Source organism: Sciurus vulgaris (genome assembly GCF_902686455.1).
Source record: "Sciurus vulgaris genome assembly, chromosome: 4".
NCBI lineage: Eukaryota > Metazoa > Chordata > Mammalia > Rodentia > Sciuridae > Sciurus > Sciurus vulgaris.
In genome coordinates this window covers 72,644,655-72,664,746 of record NC_136464.1, presented here as the reverse complement: position 1 = coordinate 72,664,746, position 20,092 = coordinate 72,644,655, and the positions used below count along the sequence as shown (strand labels likewise).

The following is a 20,092-nucleotide window of genomic DNA, read 5'->3' as shown; positions in this document are numbered from 1 at the left end:
TAGAAAGTAATTGGAAAATATTCTTCATGTTTACTTATTTTGTATACAATGGAATATTTACTTTTTTATTGGAGGATTTTAATTATACAGACTAATGGGGTTCTTTGTGGGATATCTGTACATGAAAATAACATACTTGGCTCATATCCATGCCCCCATTCTTCTACCTTGCCCTCCTCTCCAACTCACCCACCCGCTTTCTCTTCCCTAATAGTCTCTACTACTTTCATGCTGTCTTTTTTCCCTTAGATAAAACGGTTGCTTTTATAGTTAACATGCTTACATCAGTCAAGAAATTAGGTGCACTAGAGATGTTAAATTATATTGTAGAAATTCATCAAATCATTATTTTTAAAGGGCTCACTGGCATATGTCACTAGTGATAACAATCTCACTATTAAAAATTTGAAAACTTGATCATTGCTAATAAGTTATTGGACTACTTTAGTTTCTCTAATTTTGTCTCACAAGAACCTATTGGATAGTTTTTTTCTTTCATTTGTACTCTGGTGGGGTAGAAGTTGCAGAACACTTTGGTAACAGATAGCAAGTTATGAAAGATTATAAGCATGATGGAAAAAGGATCACAAAATTTAAGGTATCGAATTTTTTTAAATGTTTCATTTTTAATAATTGTACTGTATATACTAGTGTTTTATAAATGTGTGATAAAGGGGTCCCTCTTGATTTTTCTTCACTTAAAAAAATTGAAAGTGCCTGACAAACAAAATCAGTTCTGCAAGTATTAGACAGTCGACTTCATGTGAATGACTTCGGGAAACAACTATGTATCTAAGTTTTACAATTGTCAGATAAGGTTTTCTAGAAGTCCCAGTCTTATGTTGTGTACGCCTCTCCAGAAAGAAATTCCAAATAAGTTGTGTCTATCTGCTCATCTTTTCTTATGCTTTATTAAAGGATTTGGGTATAGTTGAAATTTTTAAAATCTGTATTCATCTCTCAACCGTATTACTAGTTCTCTGTGTGTGTGTTTACATATTTTTTGCCTACTTCGCGCTAAATATGTTCAATCACAACTTTAATAACATTCACTCCCCCAACCTTGATTAGTCAAGCCCAACCCATGATTTATCTACTCAATGCTATTGACATTTGGATCAGATAATTCTTTGTGAGGGGTGCTCTATGTATCATAAGATTCTCAGCAGCATCTTTTATGTCTAGCCACCAGAGGCCAGTAGCACTCCCTCATGTTGTGACAACCAGAAATGCCTCCAGAGGTTGCAAAACATTTTCTGAATTTAAAAAATTATCTCCAGTTGAGAACTACTAGCCCAACCCTATGACAAAATTGAAAATACAGTAATAAAAAGTTTAAGATATGATTAGTTGGTGAATTCTAGTTCATATTATTAATTGTTAGTTTATGGTGAGGACTGAAGAAGCGTTTCCCATTTGTGGAGAAAATATTAATGTAGTTACACAAATTTATGCATCAATAAAGGTGAAATACATGTGAAGAAGTTTTTGCAATTGATATTTTCTCTGTTATCTGAAATACTGAGGTTTTTTTTCCTCAAGTCATTGACCTTGTTAGTTTTAATCCGACACCTCTTTCTATTTCAAACATACAGACATATATAAGCATACATATGAAATCTTTTTACCGAAAATGTGTAAGTTTGCTGTTCTTCCCTGTCCACTGGTTGCAGCAGGGTGAGGTAGCGAGTGATACCAGTCTGTGTGACAGTGAAGACTGATGTGTAATCATTCAGAAAAAGATGAAGTTCTGGGTCTTTTGTCTTAAAAAAAAAAAAAGTTCATTATTGAAAATGTTCATTAAATAATGTGGCTACTAGTTTATTACCTAAAAGTTCATTTTAAACATTTGTTACAAAATACATGTATATAATTGTATTAAGATTTCCTAAAGAAAAAAGGTTCATTTACTAATAAATAGTCTAAGGTGGCCAAAAAATAGTGATTTATAGTGAGAAATACAGAATATTGAAATATGTAGTAGAAGGTTGGAGATATAGCTGAGTGGTACAAAGCTTGCCTAGCATGCACAGAAACCAAAGTTCAAACCTCAGCATTGTAAAACTATTTTTTAAAAGAAAAGTACTAGTATAATTAATATAAAAAAAACAAGAAAAAGAGTAGAAAATCCAATTGAATATATTCTTATTACTTAATATCAATATTTTCCATAATTTTATTGTACTAAAGAAATAAGAAATAAATGTAAGAAAAGGAAATTGGCACCCAGAAGTTTAGTTATAAGATTTTACAGTTAATTCACTTGTAGTAATAAACTGCTCATATGCATATTGCTATCTCATTCTTGTTATAATGTAAAATAGGAATAAAATCAGTTATGCATTATTCATTATCCATAAATATCATGCTTGCTCCTCATTTTATTATTGCAAAGGTTCTCCAAAGGGAAACATAACACTTATTTTAATTAAAGTATTTCACATTATTTTCTTGAAAAACTATATATGAATTTAACACAGGTATTTATTAAGAGATCCTTGAAAAAATGATATATGCTTACTGAGGTTCAAGCATAGTCAAAGGTTCAATAATAATATAAAACTAACTTGGCACTGGAAACTCTCCACAATTTTATTGCCACCTCTTAATGATAATTATTCTCTGCGATTCAGAGAAAGAACAGATATAATGCAAGGAGACCTGGATTGGTGTATTTGTAGTGGGAAGGGAAAGCTGTTGGGACAAGCAAAAGGCGACTGTTGAAATAGCGGAATATGGGGAAGACTATAAAAAATAAAAAGGCATAATATGGGGAGCTCAGGTATCTTTATGGATTATGATACCTTATGAAATACAATGCATAGTATAATGTGAAATAATTTCATAAGAAATAACTTTTTTCTAAGTCTAGTATCAAGGACATAGAACAGAAGAGAAAGTAGAAGATTGTTAAACAAGTGTTAGTTTGAAAATAAAACCAGGACTCACATTTCTTTAATTTCTTTGTAGAAAAATAAAGTTGTAAAACACACTACTACAATAAAAAGTGGGTGCAATTTGAATCACACTGTACTTTATACATTTTTTCAAAACAGATATCTGTATTTGTTTCAAAAAATTTAAAATGAATGATTTTATGTATTCATAATATCTCCTTTTGTAGTAACTTCTGTGTTCATGACTTTAAGGTCAGTATGCTGTATTTATCTCTGAATAATGCAACAATTAATGCTATAGGTAATAATTTCCATTCATCTATTCATTACAAAATAATCACATACATTAAAACACAGTGGTCAAGATATCTTGCACTCTGATATTTTCAAACAGGTATTTCAGGCATTTGCATTTTAGTGTCATGAGCCCAGTTTAAGATACGGATAGAATGTGGGCTATTTTGATTGATCAAATATGATAGTCAGTTTTTAAAAATTGAATTATTTGATTATAAAACAACATAATTTGAACTACATTTTAGAAGATTCTCATTATTTTGTTATACTTTATAATCATGAGACTCACTTATTCCTTCGAGGATGATCAACAATATTAGCATTCAGTTTCAATCAATAACAAACTAAATAGTATGTATTTTTCCTGTTTTATGAGTGTCAACAACAATGCATCTAATACATTTCATATTATTGATAACTTTAGTGTTCAGTACTACAGAGTAGCAAGTTTTGCTGTGTGGCTTGTTTACCAACTATTTACTTTTTCCTGCTTGTACAAATCCTTCATTGTCAAATATTTCTATTTTAAAATGATACACAAATTTGATAGTCCATAAAGTGTCTCATATTGCATAAACAAAGATATTAAAGGTCTTCTGAAAATTTAAGTATCTCAACCTCTTGACTTCTTTTATAGTAACTAGCAAGAGACCAATAAAAACATCTCTTAGAATTACAGATTGTTGTTTCATATAAGAGATAATATAATATATGCAATTGGAAATATACAAGACCTGTCATAAATCATTCTAATCTGTTTAGTACAGTTAATCTATGATTGAAATAGAACTCCTTGATATTTACATTTATTTAAAATAGTAGCCTTTATATGTATGTTTCTGTACATATATACACATACATACATGTATATCATACATAGATGCTATTGGTGAATATCATGGTATTTCCTTAAGTATGAAAATATAAGACAGATTTGGAAATGTTCAGCAAATTATCATTCAGAGTTTAATATTTTAACTTGATTTGTAAAGCAATGTTCCAGAAAGTATATTGTTTTTATGCATTTTATAAAAATTTCATGTAATATTAATATCAAACTTTAGTGTATACCTGTTATCAACTAAACTATTGTTTTGATTAAAAGTATTTACAGTTAAAGATTTTACTGCTCTTGACAAGTCCAGTTATGTAAAAAATTTAGTAAGGAACAATGTATACAATAAAGTCAAATATTCTTCTTTCAAACCCTTTAAAACTTTGGTCCTTCTTTTAACACAGTGCATCATGAGATACAGTTTGGATTTCATAAATGTATTAGAATTATATTACTTCAGTAGAAGTACTAAATTCAGTCAACATTTGTATATTTGTAACACTTCTTCCTGTGTGTTACATACACTTAAGTTTCATGGACTAGGATATAAGTAGATAAATAATTATCTCTTAATTTCCTGTTAGGACAGTATCTATTTTGAAGTAGTTGGGTCTGTTGGATTATTTAAAATGAATAGTAATGTTCTAAATCAGTATATAAACAGATAATTGATTAAAATCATTTTCTTCTGTGACATAAGGAAATATTTACTATAAAATATGCATTTGGTATATATCAAAATACGATTTATTACTGTATTGACTTGTATATTATTTTGGGAGGATAAAATAAATTCTGACAATGACAGAAAAATGAATATAAATATAACTGCATCTATAAAACAATAGCGATTAAATACATGAATATAAAATAAACAAAAGCATCCCATTATTTCAAATTCAAATATGACACTACTGAATTTTAAATCAATTTAGAATACATAATGGGAATCAAAACATTTTCTCACACACAAGAGGATATGCATGTTTATACATGTGCACATAAAGCATATACACATATGTACATGTGCACATGTATGTACACTTACCTACGTACATGCATATTTAAATATGACAAAGCATAACAGGAAATAACAATTTTCATCTGATTGTAATTAATTAGCAAATAGTTGCTGTGGTACCTAGTTCCAAAAGGTTCAATTTCAAATTTAGTCTTTTAGAAAGAATGCTGTAATGAATTACTAATGTCTGTTATAGATAAAAAATAATATTAAAAAAGTTTATCAAAGTTCACAATGAAATTTATAAACTACAAAATTTCCTTGTGAATTACAAGATTTCATGGTACAATAATCAATAATATGGTGTAAATAAATTTTCTTAAAGCAGTTTTAGATGTGATAGTGAAGTAGTGAAGTTATTCTAGAAAATAGAAAAAAGCAGAAATGAACCACAGCAATTAACAATCACAAAATCAGCACCTAATACCTACAGGAACTCCACCAGGTGGAACCTATAAGCAAATCAGACATGAAATAAACACTGTAAATATGAATAATTACAACTGCACACTTGATTTATAAAAATGTATGATTTAAATAAAAGAGGAAAAAAACACAATTTTCCAGTATGTTTAAATTAACAACTTTTCCCAAAATACATATAACATTTTTCTTACTATTGCGATGTACACATTATGTAACAATAATATTTTTATAAATATCCATCTAAAGCACATAATATCTCTAAGAGTATATTGAATTTACTTTCTAAGATATCTGTGTCTTGAAATAATAACACTTTATGAAAATCAACTTACATGAATGAATGAATGGAAAGTATACAATTCTCTTTTTACTAGTCATAAATGGGTGATCTCTATGTTTCTTGTTCTCTATTATTTTCTAGCTAGAATTCAATAATCAACTTTAAATTGCTCTTATGCTATAATCATGGCAGTCTAATATTTGCCCTTTACAGACCTTGTGCATTACCTACTCCACTTCTATCAGGGACTATTTTGAAACTACAATGTGGTAAGAGTACTTTAAAAACCATAAATGTAAGGCACTTATATACATTTATACATACAAATATAAATCTGTATATGTCTATATGCATCTATACAAAAGAAACACTGGTACTTTTTCAGTACTTATTTTTTTATTTTTTATTTTTTATTTTTTTAGTTTTACTCTGACTGTTAGGATTCCTTCTAACTCAAAATCTCCACTGTAAAAGTAACATCATAACTCTTCACTCCACAACACCATGTCTTAAACTTTTGTCTCATTTTCTACTTAATTGAAGGAAGAAATCCAGCTTGATTTTTGGACAAATTGATTCAAGTTTGTCTCTCCTTGCCATCTGTCCTTGTTAGAACTATTCTTGAAACAATTCATGGGAGCCCACCCCTGTAGTGACCAATTCTCTTTTCATACCTGAGACTTGATCTCCAATTTTATTGGTGATACTGGTCTGAGGTGACATGTCTCTTTCTTCTTAAACAGCTTATCCCTATGCTGATTATTTTCACTAATTCTGGTTTTCATCAGCTTCAATTTTACCATGTATTAAATTTTATTCATAAAATACAACCACCCAGAAATTTTCTTATTAATGCAGATTTTTAAAGATTCTAGCAATGAATCAATATATGTCATAAAAATAATGAGTGCTTGGTCAAGAAAATGAGATGATTCAGAAGAACATAAATTCATCTTCAAATACATTAGTAACTTTCACAGATTTATATTCTAAGCTCTGGTTAATTGAAATTTTAAAGAAAATGCGCGAGTTCCAAGTAAGTTGGTTTCATATCAATAAGAGGAAGAACCAACTAAGAATTGAATTGGCCAGCCATGGAATGGGCTATATTATTGAATTAACTAACTCAACTGCATTAAAATTTTTGAATCATATATTAGATATAATCATTACTTCAATCATATCTGAAGAATTATTAAAATCTATGAAGTGCTGGAAAATGTGGTAGGTGTTTAGGAATCATATGTTATTAAGATATAGGACTTTTCCCAAGAAATTTAAACTCAATGAGGGAGAAAGACCCACATTCATTACAAAGTTGGACATGTAATGTTAGAGACAAGTACTGTGAGGTGTTTACAATGCAACTTGAGCAAAGAATGCCCTGAAACAGATTTTCGAGTAAGGAAATGCCTGAGCTGAATTATAAAAACTGTACATTAAGTATGTTATCTATGCTGCTCTGTATAAAAGAAGATGAAAGCTTTCAAAACATAGGAAAATGTAACAAAGAAAATTGGATAAAACATAACTTGGTCAATGCAGAAAACTATAAGTAATTGATAAATGTAGTAAGTAAAGCAGATGTTTCAGATATTGAGTATCAAGAAAAGTTCAGGGTAGCAAGATATAGAATGTCTTATACCTGAACTTGAAGATTCTTCTGTAGGGAAATATGTGTTATGAAAGTATATTAGAGGACAACTCTGGTTTGCCTGGTACAAATTTTCTGTCAAGTTCAAACATAAAATGATTCTTGCTAAGGCAGTAGAGTATTCTGATTTGTCTAGCCTGAACCACTTTCCACTCATGAAGATACAGTCAGTTCCACAAAGCCAGAGGACAATGAAGTGTGGCTTGGAGAAGTGGTCATGTCAACAGTCACTGGCAGACTTATGAATCAATTAGCTGCCCCCAAATATGTATTTTTTTAAAAGTATACCAACAGTCGGGAAAAACTTCCCCAAATTACACTCTTGGGCCACTGTCATGATTTTTATTTTCACTTGGTAACACCATCGTTTCCCTATTTGTAAATAAGTAAAACAGTTTTTAATTTATATTAATACAAAAGATTGCCCTAGTGACTTAGCAAACCCCAAGTGAAACATTCCTATTCTATCTTATACTGAATAGCTGCAAACTGAAAAAAAAAAAAAAAAAAGTTACTGAATTCAAACATACTTTTAAAAAACAACTTTGGGATGGAATTAAATCATTATACTGACTTTGTATATTCTGTATTCTATAGTTTATGTAACCATGTTATTGTAACATTTCCTATTAACCCAACATAAATACAAGAACAGATATTAACAAAACCAAAGCAAAAATGCATATTTCACTTACATCTTCTATGTCTTTGTCTAGAGCTACAATTCTCAGAGGAGTGGTTAAATCTAGATTGTCAGAAATTGTTGCTCCCACTGGGGCAGATTCAAGTATATAGCCTTGATAGTTTGGCATTGTGAAATAGGGGCTCTGGTTGTTCTCGTCCAGTATTTCAATGTGTAGACTGGCAAAGGCAGGAAGCGGGTGGCCATTGTCTTGTTCAGCCTAAAGTAAAAATCAAAAACATTTTAAAAATTGTCTTAGGATATTATTCTCCTGTGAAACTTTTCATACTGTATGCATGGATTTTTTAAACTAGTATCATTATAAAAATAAGAAATACATTAAATATATATTAGAAAACATAAATCAGGAAACAGAAGTACCAGGTTTATTGCTTGATCCTCTATATTCAAATCCAGGATATATTTTTAAACATACTGTAATGAATTATTATAATAATGATCACATAATGTAAAGTGTCATGACTGTGTTTAAACACAGTTACACAGAACATAAGAAGTAAAGTGTTTGAGTGAATTGCTGATGAAATATTTAAATAAAAGGAAAAAAAAAAGACTTATAACCTGGATAAAATACCACACCTAATTTGTCTTTTCCAAGTCTTCTCATTTTGCACTGTAGTCAGAATGTTTCCATAAACCCAAAATCCAGTTGTTGAAATCCTAACACTCAAGGTAAAAACATTAAGAGTTGGAGCTTTTGGGAGATGACAATAGCAGAACCTTCGTTAATGTAATCAGTGCCTTAAAAAAAGAGATGCCAGAAAACTCCTCTTCCCTCCTTCTTCCATGTGAGACATAGCAAGAAGGCCCTGTGTGTGAGGAGTGGGCTGTCATCAAACCTCAAATCCGCCAGTGCCTTGATCTTTCCAGCCTTCAGAACTGAGAGAAATAACTGTCCATCACCTTCAAAATTTGTAGAATTTTGTTATACCTGCCTCAACAGACTAAGATAAGCCACAAATAATTTATACTTCCACATAAAATTAACAGATTAAAGCTATATTTATTGCCCAATGAAAGTCCTCAAAAGAATCCTATAAAGTACAGATAATTTCATTATAATACTTTAATAGCTATAAAATTTCAAATGTTATTACTAGAAATAAATTATTCAATTACATATGAGTAAAATTATTTAATGTGTATGTATAGGTTTGTCTTTCTTTTTTAAATTTAAGAAATTAACAAAAATTTTATTTCTAATAAATTTTCTTAGGAAGTCTCAAACCTAAACTGAATGAGGAAGTCTCAAATCTAGACTCTCTGTCTAAAGTCATGTGTTTTACTACACAGGAATCTAAATATTTAGCATAAAAGAAGATTTCATCACCACTGATTTCTAGAAAATCTCCTCCAAAGTTTAGGAGAAACCTGCACTATAATTCAATGGTATACAAATTTATTAAAATGGATTCAACCTCTCTATCATTAAGTATAACAAAATAGTTTTCCTATTTCTAAAATAGTCCATTTGAAGTAAGTGCAAAGTGAAGGTCAATCTTTCTAATATTAAACACTAGTGTTTTTCTAGATAAAATAATGATTTTTGGACTATGAAATTTATAGTAGTTCAAATCAATGACTTTTACTTACTTGTTTAACCCAAAGACAGAAAATGAGAATTTTTTTCCATTTTTTCTAATTGTTGTTTAATATTTTCAACAATTAAGAAGGTAGGTAGCAAACCATATTGTTGTTTGGTAAAACTGGTCACTTCGAAGCAAGAAAGTCAATATATTTTCACTTCTTATGATTATTTATACTTAATATACATTGAAATATTGGATATTAATTACAACTTTAATACTATGGTAGTAATAAACCCATAGTGAAATGGTGTAATATAGTGCATTGACAAAATGTATATATATATTAAATATTTTGATATTTTTTGTTTTGATATTGAATATTACATTGTGTATTTAAATTATTTTCTGGCAGAATGCCAAAGTAGTCCATGGAAGAAAATGTCTATGAGCTCCTACAGGACCCTAAGAATAGTCATGGAAAAATAGATGGCCTTCTCTGGAATTATGTACTATTTTTCACACAAGTGTGCTACTGATACCATCATTATGTAAGGAACTTTTCTGCATCCAGCAGTTGTGATTAATATGTCCGAATCATGGATATTCTTTTAGGAGCTTCCTCTGCAACATATATCAGGTATTCTGCAGACTGTTGACCAGGGCAAGAAGTACAGTTCAGGACAGGGAATTTTTTTTTTTTTTTTTTTTAATAAAGTGAAACTAATTGTCCCAATATGCAGTCCAACACATCAGTATTGACTTGAGGAAAGCTGGGTGCTTTGCCTGATTCTTACAGACTTTAAGCAGTTCACAAAATGAAAGTCATTCTGAACAGTTTTTTTTTTTTTTCTATTTTACGTCTAATTATTTTAATAGTCATTTTGTCATGTCCAGGATATACTAACAATGATATGAAAAGTCACAAATTTCATGTTTGTCCCCTTCCCCCAATTAATGAACGCAAATAAACAAGTTATAGATGGTAAGGAGGAAAAAAGCCACAATTGGATATAACAAAAGAAGCTTACAATATACCTTCAGATCAAATGCCATTAATTTTTCCTGCCAGCTCTGAACAGCCAGGAAAAATGTGTATTATTCTTATAATGAAAACAAAGTGATTCAATGAAAGCAAAGATAAAACTCAAATTAGATCTTTTAGGATAATCTAATTCCTCTTTCCCCCATCTTTAAAGAACGTTTAAAAGTTCTGCTTTCATTATCCTAACAGTAGTTTATTACAATAATGACTAATAGTTTTGAATTGCTACTCCAAGTTTTTGCTCTATTTGAAGTATTCCAAACTGACAACTAGATATCCCTTTCCAAACACCATATTCCTTTTTTAAAATTTGTTTTTATTAGTGCATTATAGTTAGACATACTAGTGGGACTCATCTTACATTATTAATACATTCTGATAACATAATTTGCTCCATTTCAAACCCCCGTAAATGCCCTTTCCCTCCTCTTCTTCCTCATCAGTTCCTTCCCCTAATTAGTCTTTCTCCTTTTTATATATTACTTTTTAATTGGTGCATTGTAATTATACATAAAGGTGGAGTTCATTGTACATTCATATTTGTACAAAACGGTGTGGTCAATTTCTTCCCAACCCTCCTCCCTCCTCCTTGATTCCCTTCCTCTACTCCACTGTTACTCCTAGTTTCATAAGATTCCCTCCTGCCACCTCTTATCTTTTTTTTTCCTTATTTCTCTCTAGTTTCCTTATATGATAGAAAACAAAGCCCACATTCTTAGTCCCTATGACATTTTGTTTTTCTAGATGTAAAACGCATACTTTTTGGTAGAACACTAGAAAGATTAACTTCAATGCCAGGCAGCATGTAAGAAACACAAAGACCTGGGGCTGACATCCAGGACTCCTGAGGTATGAAAGGCTACAGAGGGAAATTAACTACAGGTTTCCCATAAGTATAAAATTGCAAATAAATATTCAAGATTAAGATAAATGGGAAAATTAGTATAGGAAATAATAGTAACATAACTGCTTCAATTGAAGTAGAAGTAAAATGTAGAACTTAAACAAATTAATACTATCTTACTATACTCTTCAGTGGGCTCATATATCAAAACTCTTATCCAATCCTCTTTTCTTCTGTATTAGGTGAGTTCTAAATATCTCACTCATTCTGTACCAGCACAATCATTAGTGAATTGACAGGAGGAGTATACTAAAGTGAAACAAAGAGGTATTTAAAATTTTAATCTAATGACCTTATTTATGTCTACAAAGTCTGTGATTGCCAGTTGAACATTGTATTTAAAAACCAAGATTTTTTATTATTATTTTGGAGAAATTGTGGGCATGAGTCCCATTTCAGTAATGGGACTAAAACAAAACTGAAGCCAAAATTCAGACATATAACAGGAACATTATTTCTTCCTTTTTGAGGGCAAAACATTGAAAGAGACAAACAACTCCATTTTTAATATTAAAACAAGCAAGTGTTGCCAATTTCTTAGTTCCTTGTACCAGATGACTGAGAATACAGAATAACTATTTTCAACCTAGTAGCAAATAATTTAACAAATTCTATGATAATTTAACAAATTCAATATCAAATATTTTCATAGATAAAAAAATTTTAAAAGGGAAAATGGGGAAGATTAATAAGGTCTATAAATAAATCCTAGAAAAGATACACTAAATCCTTTTTTCCTGTGAAGTCAAATTAATTCATTTTCTATCTACAGGATTCACTTTTTAGGCATTCACCTTTGTCTACACTCAGTTTTTCTCATTTAATCACGTGGCTTTAAAAATATCAGTACTATGTTGTCTCCTAATTTTCATATCCAGCCTGCACCTTTCCTCTGGGTTAGATTCTAAATCCAACTGTATATTTGATAATTTAGCTTGGATAGCTAATAAACAATTTGCAACCACTGTAAAAATTAAACTCAGATTCCCCATCACAAACCTGATCTAACCCATCTTTTCCATTTTAATGGTACTTACATGCAGTGATTCAGGCCACACACTTAAGAGTCATCTTTACTGCTTGTTTCTTTTTACACCTGACACCTAATTTATGAGGAAACTGTATTCACTAATTATAAGATATCCACAGGAACTAAGTAATTCTCACATCCTCCCATGCCACCTTGATCCAAATTACTATTTTCTGTTACCTAGATTATTATATTTTCTGTCAGATTCTATCCTTGACCACTGTTCATTCTCATTTTGCCCCAATAATTTTGTTAAATAATAGCCAGATCATGTCACTTCTCTCCTTAATACCCACTACTGATTTCCAAATTGCCTAGGTCCTACAGGATCTGCTATCTTACTGCTTTTATCATACTCTCTACCTTCTCTCAATATATTTTGACTATATTGTCTTGGTGCTGCTCTACTAAAGCCAGGTGTATTATCACCTTAGAATTTTGCATTGGCTGTTCCCATTATCTGAAATGCTGTTCTCATAAGTGTTCACATAGATCAAATATCTTTTCCATTTGTCCCACTTTGATCACCTCTTTATTTTAAATTTGCACATCCCCTTTCCCATTTTTTTAAATTGGTGCATTATAGGTATTCATAATGGTAGGATATGTGCATATTCATACATGCATACAACAAAACAATATAACAACATCATTTCCCAGTACTTCTTCTATATCTCCCCCCGTCCCTTTCCACTTTTCCACTAATATTGCTTCAATTTTTATGAGATCCCCCCATACATTTATTTTTATTTTTCTTCTCTAGCTTCCACATGGGAGAAAACATTATCCCTGACTTTCTGTTTGACTTATTTCGCTGAATATAAGATTCTCAAGTTCTATATATTTTCCTATAAATGACATATTTTCATTATTCATCAAGAGTGAATAAAACTCCATTGTTCATATATACCACATTTTCTTTATTCATTCATCCATTTAGGGACACCCAGGCTGCTTCCATAGTTTTGATATTGTGAATTGTGCTGCTATGAACATGAGTAAGCATGTTTTGCTATAGTATGTTGACTTTAATTCTTAAGGATTAACACCCAAGAGTGGTATAGCTGGATCATTGCTAGTATTTTGAAGAAACTTCTTATTGATTTCCAGAGTGGTTGTACTAATTTACTATTCCCGCAACAGTGTAAAAGTATTCCATTTCCCCCATAGTCTCTCCAGTATTAATCATTGTTTGTATTCTTAAAAGGTGCACTCTAACTGGTATGAGATGAAATCTCTGCAGTTTTTGATTTTGCATTTCCTTAGTTGTTAAAGATGTTGAACATTTTTAATGTATTTCTTAGCCATTTATGGTTCTTTTTTTTTTTTCCTGAAAAGTATCTATTTAGTTCATTTGAATATTTACTAGTTGGCTTATTTGCTTGTTTATTTCTTGAAGTTTTTCTTTGAGTTATTTATATATTCTGGATATTAATCATTCTCAGAAGAGTGGTTAGCAAAGATATTATCCTACTCTATTGGTTGTTTCTTCATATTCTTAACTATTTTCTTTACTATGCAGAACTTTTCAATTTGATGCTATCCCATTGATTAACTCTCGGCATTATGTCCTGAACTTTAAGGGCGCTTTTGAGAATGTTGTTGCCTGTGCCTAAATGCTGGAGTGTTGAGTCAATGTTTTCTTCTGGGAGTTGCTTGGTTTCTGGTCTAATTCCCAAGATTTTGATCTGTTTTAAGTTGATCTGTGTGCAGTATAAAAGATAAAGATCTTGTCTCTTCTTCATATGGAAAAGCAGTTTGCCCAGCACCATTGTTTAAAAGGCTGTATTTTCTCCAAAGTGTGTTTTTATCACCTTCTTCAAGGAATACATGACTAATGACTATCTGTGTCAGTTTGTCTCTGTGACTCTATTCTGTGCTGTGCCTTCTATTACCTATCATCATTATTTTTGTCTGTACTTTTTTTTTTTTTTTTTTTTTTTTTTTTTTTTTAACCACAGCACCATGAAGTTTTGGTTACTATAACTCTGTAATATAAGTTGAAGTCATGTGTTGTTATGCCTCCAGCATTGCTTTTTGGGCTTAAAATTATGACTCTTCTGGATCTATTATTTTTTCATTTGAATTTTAAGACAGCTCTTCTAGTTATGTGAAGGAAGTCATTGATATTTTGATGGGGATTGCATTAAATCTGTATTTTGCATTTGGTAGTGTGGCCATATTTACAATATTAATTCAGCTTATTCATGAATAAGGAAAGTCTTTCCATCTTCTTTTGTCTTTTTGAGAAAGTCAATTCCTAAGCCAACATGCTGGAGTGTTGGGACTATATTTTCTTCTAATAGGTGCAGGGTTTTTGCTCTAATACCTGTGTCTTTCATCTGCTTGGAGTTCAGTTTTGTGCAGGATGAGAGCTAGGGTTCCATTTCATTTTACTACATATGGATATCCAGTTTTCCTAGCACCATTTGTAGAAGAGGTTATCTTTTTTCCAATGTATGTTTTCACTGTCTTTGTATGAGATTACCTTTTGTGAGTTTGTCTCTGTGTATTCAATTCTATCCCACTGGTCTTCTTTGTTTTGGTGACAATACCATGCCATTTTTGTTACTATAGCTCTGTAGTATAATTTAAGGTCTGCTATTGCAATTCCTCTTCACATGTCTCACTAAGGATTGCTTAGGCTATTCTATGCCTATTATTTTTCCAAATGAATTTCATGACAGCTTTTTATATTTGTATTAAGAATATCATTGGAAATTTGGTGGGAATTGCATTGAATCTGTATACTTCTTTCGGTCATATGGCCATCCTGACAATATTAATTCTTCCTATCCAAGAACATGGACTATCTTTCCATTTTCTAAGGTCTTCTGTAATTTCTTTCCTTAGTGTTCTGTAGTTTTCACTGTAGAGGTCTTTCCCCTCTTTTTGTAAATTTATTCCCAAATGTTTTCACTTTTTTTTTTTTTTGAGGCTATTGCAAATGGGTTAGTTTTTCTACTTTCTCTTTCAGTCGATTCTTCATTTTTGTTAAAATACAATTGATTTGTGTGTGTTAATTTTGTATCTAGCTGTTTTGCTGAATTTGTTTATGAGTTCTGGAAATTTTCAGGTAGAGTGTTTTTTTTGGGGGGGCTTCTAAATATAGGATATGTCATGGGCAAATGGGAATAATTTGAGCTCTTTTTTTCCTATTCATATTTTAATTTCTTTCTTTTGCCTAATTGCTCTGGCTAGAGTTTCAAGGATGATGTTGAAAAGTAGTGGTGAAAAAGGTCATTTGTCTTAATCCAGTTTCTAGAGGGAATGTTTTCAGTTTTTCCACATTTAAAATGAGTTTGTTCTTGTGTTTAATATATATAGCTTTTAGGATGTTCAGATATGTTTCTACTATCTCTAGTTTTTCCAGTATTTTGAATATGAATTGTATTTTCTTATGCTTTTTCTGCATTTATTGAGATAATCATGTAATTCTTGTATTTAAGCCTGTTTATGTGGTGAATTGCACTTATTAGATTCCATATGTTGAAACAACCTTGTATCCCTGGGATGGAATCCACGTGTTCTCCATGCACTATCTTTTCAATATGTTTTTCTTTGTGATTTACCAGTATTGTATTAAGAATTTTGGACACCTGCATTTCAGATAAGGCATTAACTTCTAAAATAAACAAGAACTCAAAAAACTTAACACCAAATAACCAAACCAAAACAAAACAAATAACCCAATCAATAAATGGGGAAAGGAACTAAAAAGATACTTCTCTAAAGAAGATATATGAACAGTCAACAAATACATGAAAAAATGTTCAACATCTCTAGTAATTTGAGAAATGCAAATTAAAACTATACTGATGTTCCACCTCACTTCCATCAGAATGGCTACTATCAAGAATACAAGTAACAAACCAGGAGCAGTGGCACACACCTGAAATCCCAGAGTCTTGGGAGGCTGAAGCAGGAGAATGAAGAGTTCAAAGCCAGTCTCAGCAACAGCAAGGTGCTAAGCAACTCAGTGATACCTGCCTCTAAATAAAATAAAAATAGGGCTGGGAATGTGGCTCAGTCATGGAGTGCCCTGAGTTTGACTCCCAGAAAAATACAAGTAACAATAAATGTTAGCAAGAACATGGGGAAAAGGATATACTGATAAATGGTGGGACTGAAAATTGGTGCAAACACTCCGGAAAGCCATACAGAGATTCCTGAAAAACTAGGAATGAACCACCATTTGACCTGGTTATACCAGTTCTCAGCATATATCCAAAGAAGTTAAAATCAGCATACTATGGTGACATAGTCACATCAATGTTTATAGCAGCTCAATTCACAATAGCTATGGAGCCACCCTTGGTGTTCTTCAACAGATAAATGGATATAGAAAATATGTTATATATACAAAATGAACAAGTCATAAAGAATGATTTTATGACATTTGCATGTAAACAGATGGACCTGGAGACCATCATGCTAAGAGCAATAAGTCAAACTCCCAGTAACCAAAAGGCTGAATGTTCTCTCTGATATGTGAATGCTAACACAGAACAAGAGCAGGAGAGAAGTTCAGTGGATTAGACAAAGGGGAATGAAGGGACGGGTTGTGGGAATAGTAAAGACAGTGGAATGAATCTGAGATAATTTTTCTATGTACATATGTGACTATATCACAGTGAATCTCCACATCATATATATCCACAAGACTGGGATCCAAATTAGAATAAGATAACTTTATGTTTTCTTTAAATATGTCAAAATAGACTCTACTGTCATGTGTAAGTAAAAAGAACAAATAGAAAAGACTTCAAACTAAACATTATATTTGATTAATTGTGTCCTTCATTCCCATGCTTTGTTTCATTTTTTAAATATCTTTATCTTTTTATTGAATTTCTCACTCATATATTTTATTGACTTCCTCAATTCATTCAGTCATTTTTCTGTGTTATTCATTAATCATTTTTATAAAAAGTCTTTTGAATTCTTTATCTGATATTTCATCTACTTTAATGTTTTGGGGGTCAACTGCTGTTAGTTTATGAACTTTAGAAGATGTTGTGTTACCTTGTTTTTTTTTTATATTTCTTGTATGCCTGTGTTTGGTTTTATGCACCTTTTGGAATAGATTTCTCTTCCATTCTTTTGTGTGGTTCTTTCTAGGGTACAGCCTTTGCTTGCTGAAGTGTCCTTGAGTGATCTAGATTGAGATCCCCCTTCATAGGTGTACAGCATTGAAAGTCTTTGTGCTAATTCTATTTTGCTATAACACTGGATGTCCACTAGTGGAACCTGAAGGCCAGACCTAACCCTTTCTACTTGGGGCCTGATTGTTGGTTTGAAGTTTTGTCTCTTCTATTTCCATATTAATGTGTAGCTGAATTTTAGTGTTATGCCTTTGTGTGAAACAAGGTACAATAACTTTTGGTTGAGGTTTATTTCAGCAGAAGAGTCTCTACCCTGTAAACTTGTACTGTTCTTGTAGCTTCCCAGCAACTTACAAAAAGTTGGAAAGAATAACAACAGATGAAGCAACTATATACAGCATTAAAATAAATACCCAGTGCCTACTATAACATTAACACTATTTACCACAAAACAGGAATTATGAGTTCAGAAACTGCCGACAGGAAAAACGATAAATAGCCCTGAACTAGATTTTGCATTAAAAGGAATAGCAGATGTCAACTATGGCATCTACACTACTAATAGCTGCAACAACAGGAATGGTGGGGGCAAGATTTATATAAAGCACATAGTTCTAAAAGGTGGGTAGCAATATAGCTTATTAAAAGAAATAAGAGCCTGCCCACCCCTCCACTGAGGATAGAGGCCGGTAGCTGAGGCCACCCGCCTGCCCCTCTACTGCTGAGGAACACTGTGCCTGCCTCCATACTGACTCAGCACACCCTTGCTGGAGATGCCCAGCTACTTTGGAGGCCGGTGCAGGCATTTAGAATTATTCCTGAAGGCATGGCCACCATCATTGGAAGGGCGACACCTACAAGACACCTGAGACACCTACAAGAGACTGGAGGCCCTTTGACAGGTACCTCTATTTACTCACTTATATCCTACACCCTTCCTCATCCTCTTGTTCACAACAGGAAATACTGTAAGTAGTAATCGAACTGATCCTGTTTATTTTAATAATATTAAAGTTGTTGTAGGGGCTATCGGGTTCAGGGCTACATTTTCGCTGTATTAGGTGCTTCTGGTATTGATCTCCCTTCAAAGGACAGGTAGTAGAAAAACTGCAGCGTCATAATAAGCCTGCAAGGGGGGGGGGGGGGAGTGGGGGGGGGGGGGGACTTCACTATCTCTGATCTTCACTGCTAGAGGGGGAATATATAGAAACAATATGAAAAAAACAGTGGGAAAAGTGTCCCTAACAAACCAAGATGCTATTGTGATAGAATCCAATGACAGCCATGGCAGTAGAAAATGACAGAAAATGACTTTAGAATATGCATAATTAAAATGATACATGAAGCAAAAGACGAGATAAGAGAGCAAATGCAGGCAATGTACAACTATTCCAGTAAACAGTAAAAGAGCAAAATGCAGGAAGCAAAAGAACACTTAAATAAAGAGGATAGAGATTCTGGAAAAAAAAATTGAAATGAAGAAAATGATAAAAACCAAATTAAAAACTCCATAGAAAGCATCTCCAAAAGAATAGACCTCGTGGAAGACAGAATCTCAGACAATAAAGACAAAATATTTAATCTTGGAAATAAAGTTCAACAAACTGAGAAGATGTTAAGAAGTCATGAACAGGACTTCCTCAATAGGACTCCCATAGCACAAGAAATAAAAGCAAAGAATCAACAACGGGATAGATTCAAACTAAAAAGCTTTCTCTCAGCAAAGGAAACTATCAGTAATGTGAAGAGAGAGCCTACAGAGTGGGAGAAAAATCTTTGCCAATCATACTTCAGATAGAGCACTAATCTCCAGAATCTATAAAGAACTCAAAAAAAACTCAACACCAAGAATACAAATAACCCAATCGACAAATGGGCTGAGGAAATGAACAGACACTTCACAGAAGAAGATCTACAAGCAATCAACAAACATATGAAAAATGTTCAACATCTCTAGTAATAAGAGAAATGCAAATCAAAACCACCTTAAGATTCCATCTCGCCCCAATTAAAATGGCGATTATCCAGAACATAAGCAACAATAGGTGTTGGAGAGGATGTGGGGAAAAGGTACACTCATACATTGCTGGTGGGGTTGCAAATTAGTGCAACTATTCTGGAAAGCAGTATGGAGATTCCTCAGAAAACTTGGAATGGACCTACCATTTGACCCAGCTATTCCACTCTTTGGCCTATACCCAAAGAAACTTAAAATCAGCATACTACAGAGATATAGCCACAACAATTTCATCGCTGCTCAATTCACAATAGCCAAATTTTGGAACCAACCTAGATGCCCTTCAGTTGATGAATGGATAAAGAAACTGTGGTATATATATATATATATACAAGGAATATTACTCAGTCAT

General features: G+C 32.1%; 1 protein-coding gene across 1 annotated transcript in view; it reads right to left on the bottom strand.

Moving 5' to 3' along the window:
- The window catches only part of PCDH15 (protocadherin related 15), a gene marked incomplete at its 3' end in the record, with an annotated part of 922,351 nt that overhangs the window by 295,977 nt on the left and 606,282 nt on the right, over positions 1-20,092 (bottom strand). The window contains exons 11-12 of the mRNA XM_079136109.1: positions 8,106-8,312; positions 1,629-1,763 (exon numbers count right to left, since the gene is read on the bottom strand). Coding sequence (XP_078992235.1) covers positions 1,629-1,763; positions 8,106-8,312 — 342 coding nt within the window. The remainder of the gene's footprint in view (positions 1-1,628; positions 1,764-8,105; positions 8,313-20,092) is intronic.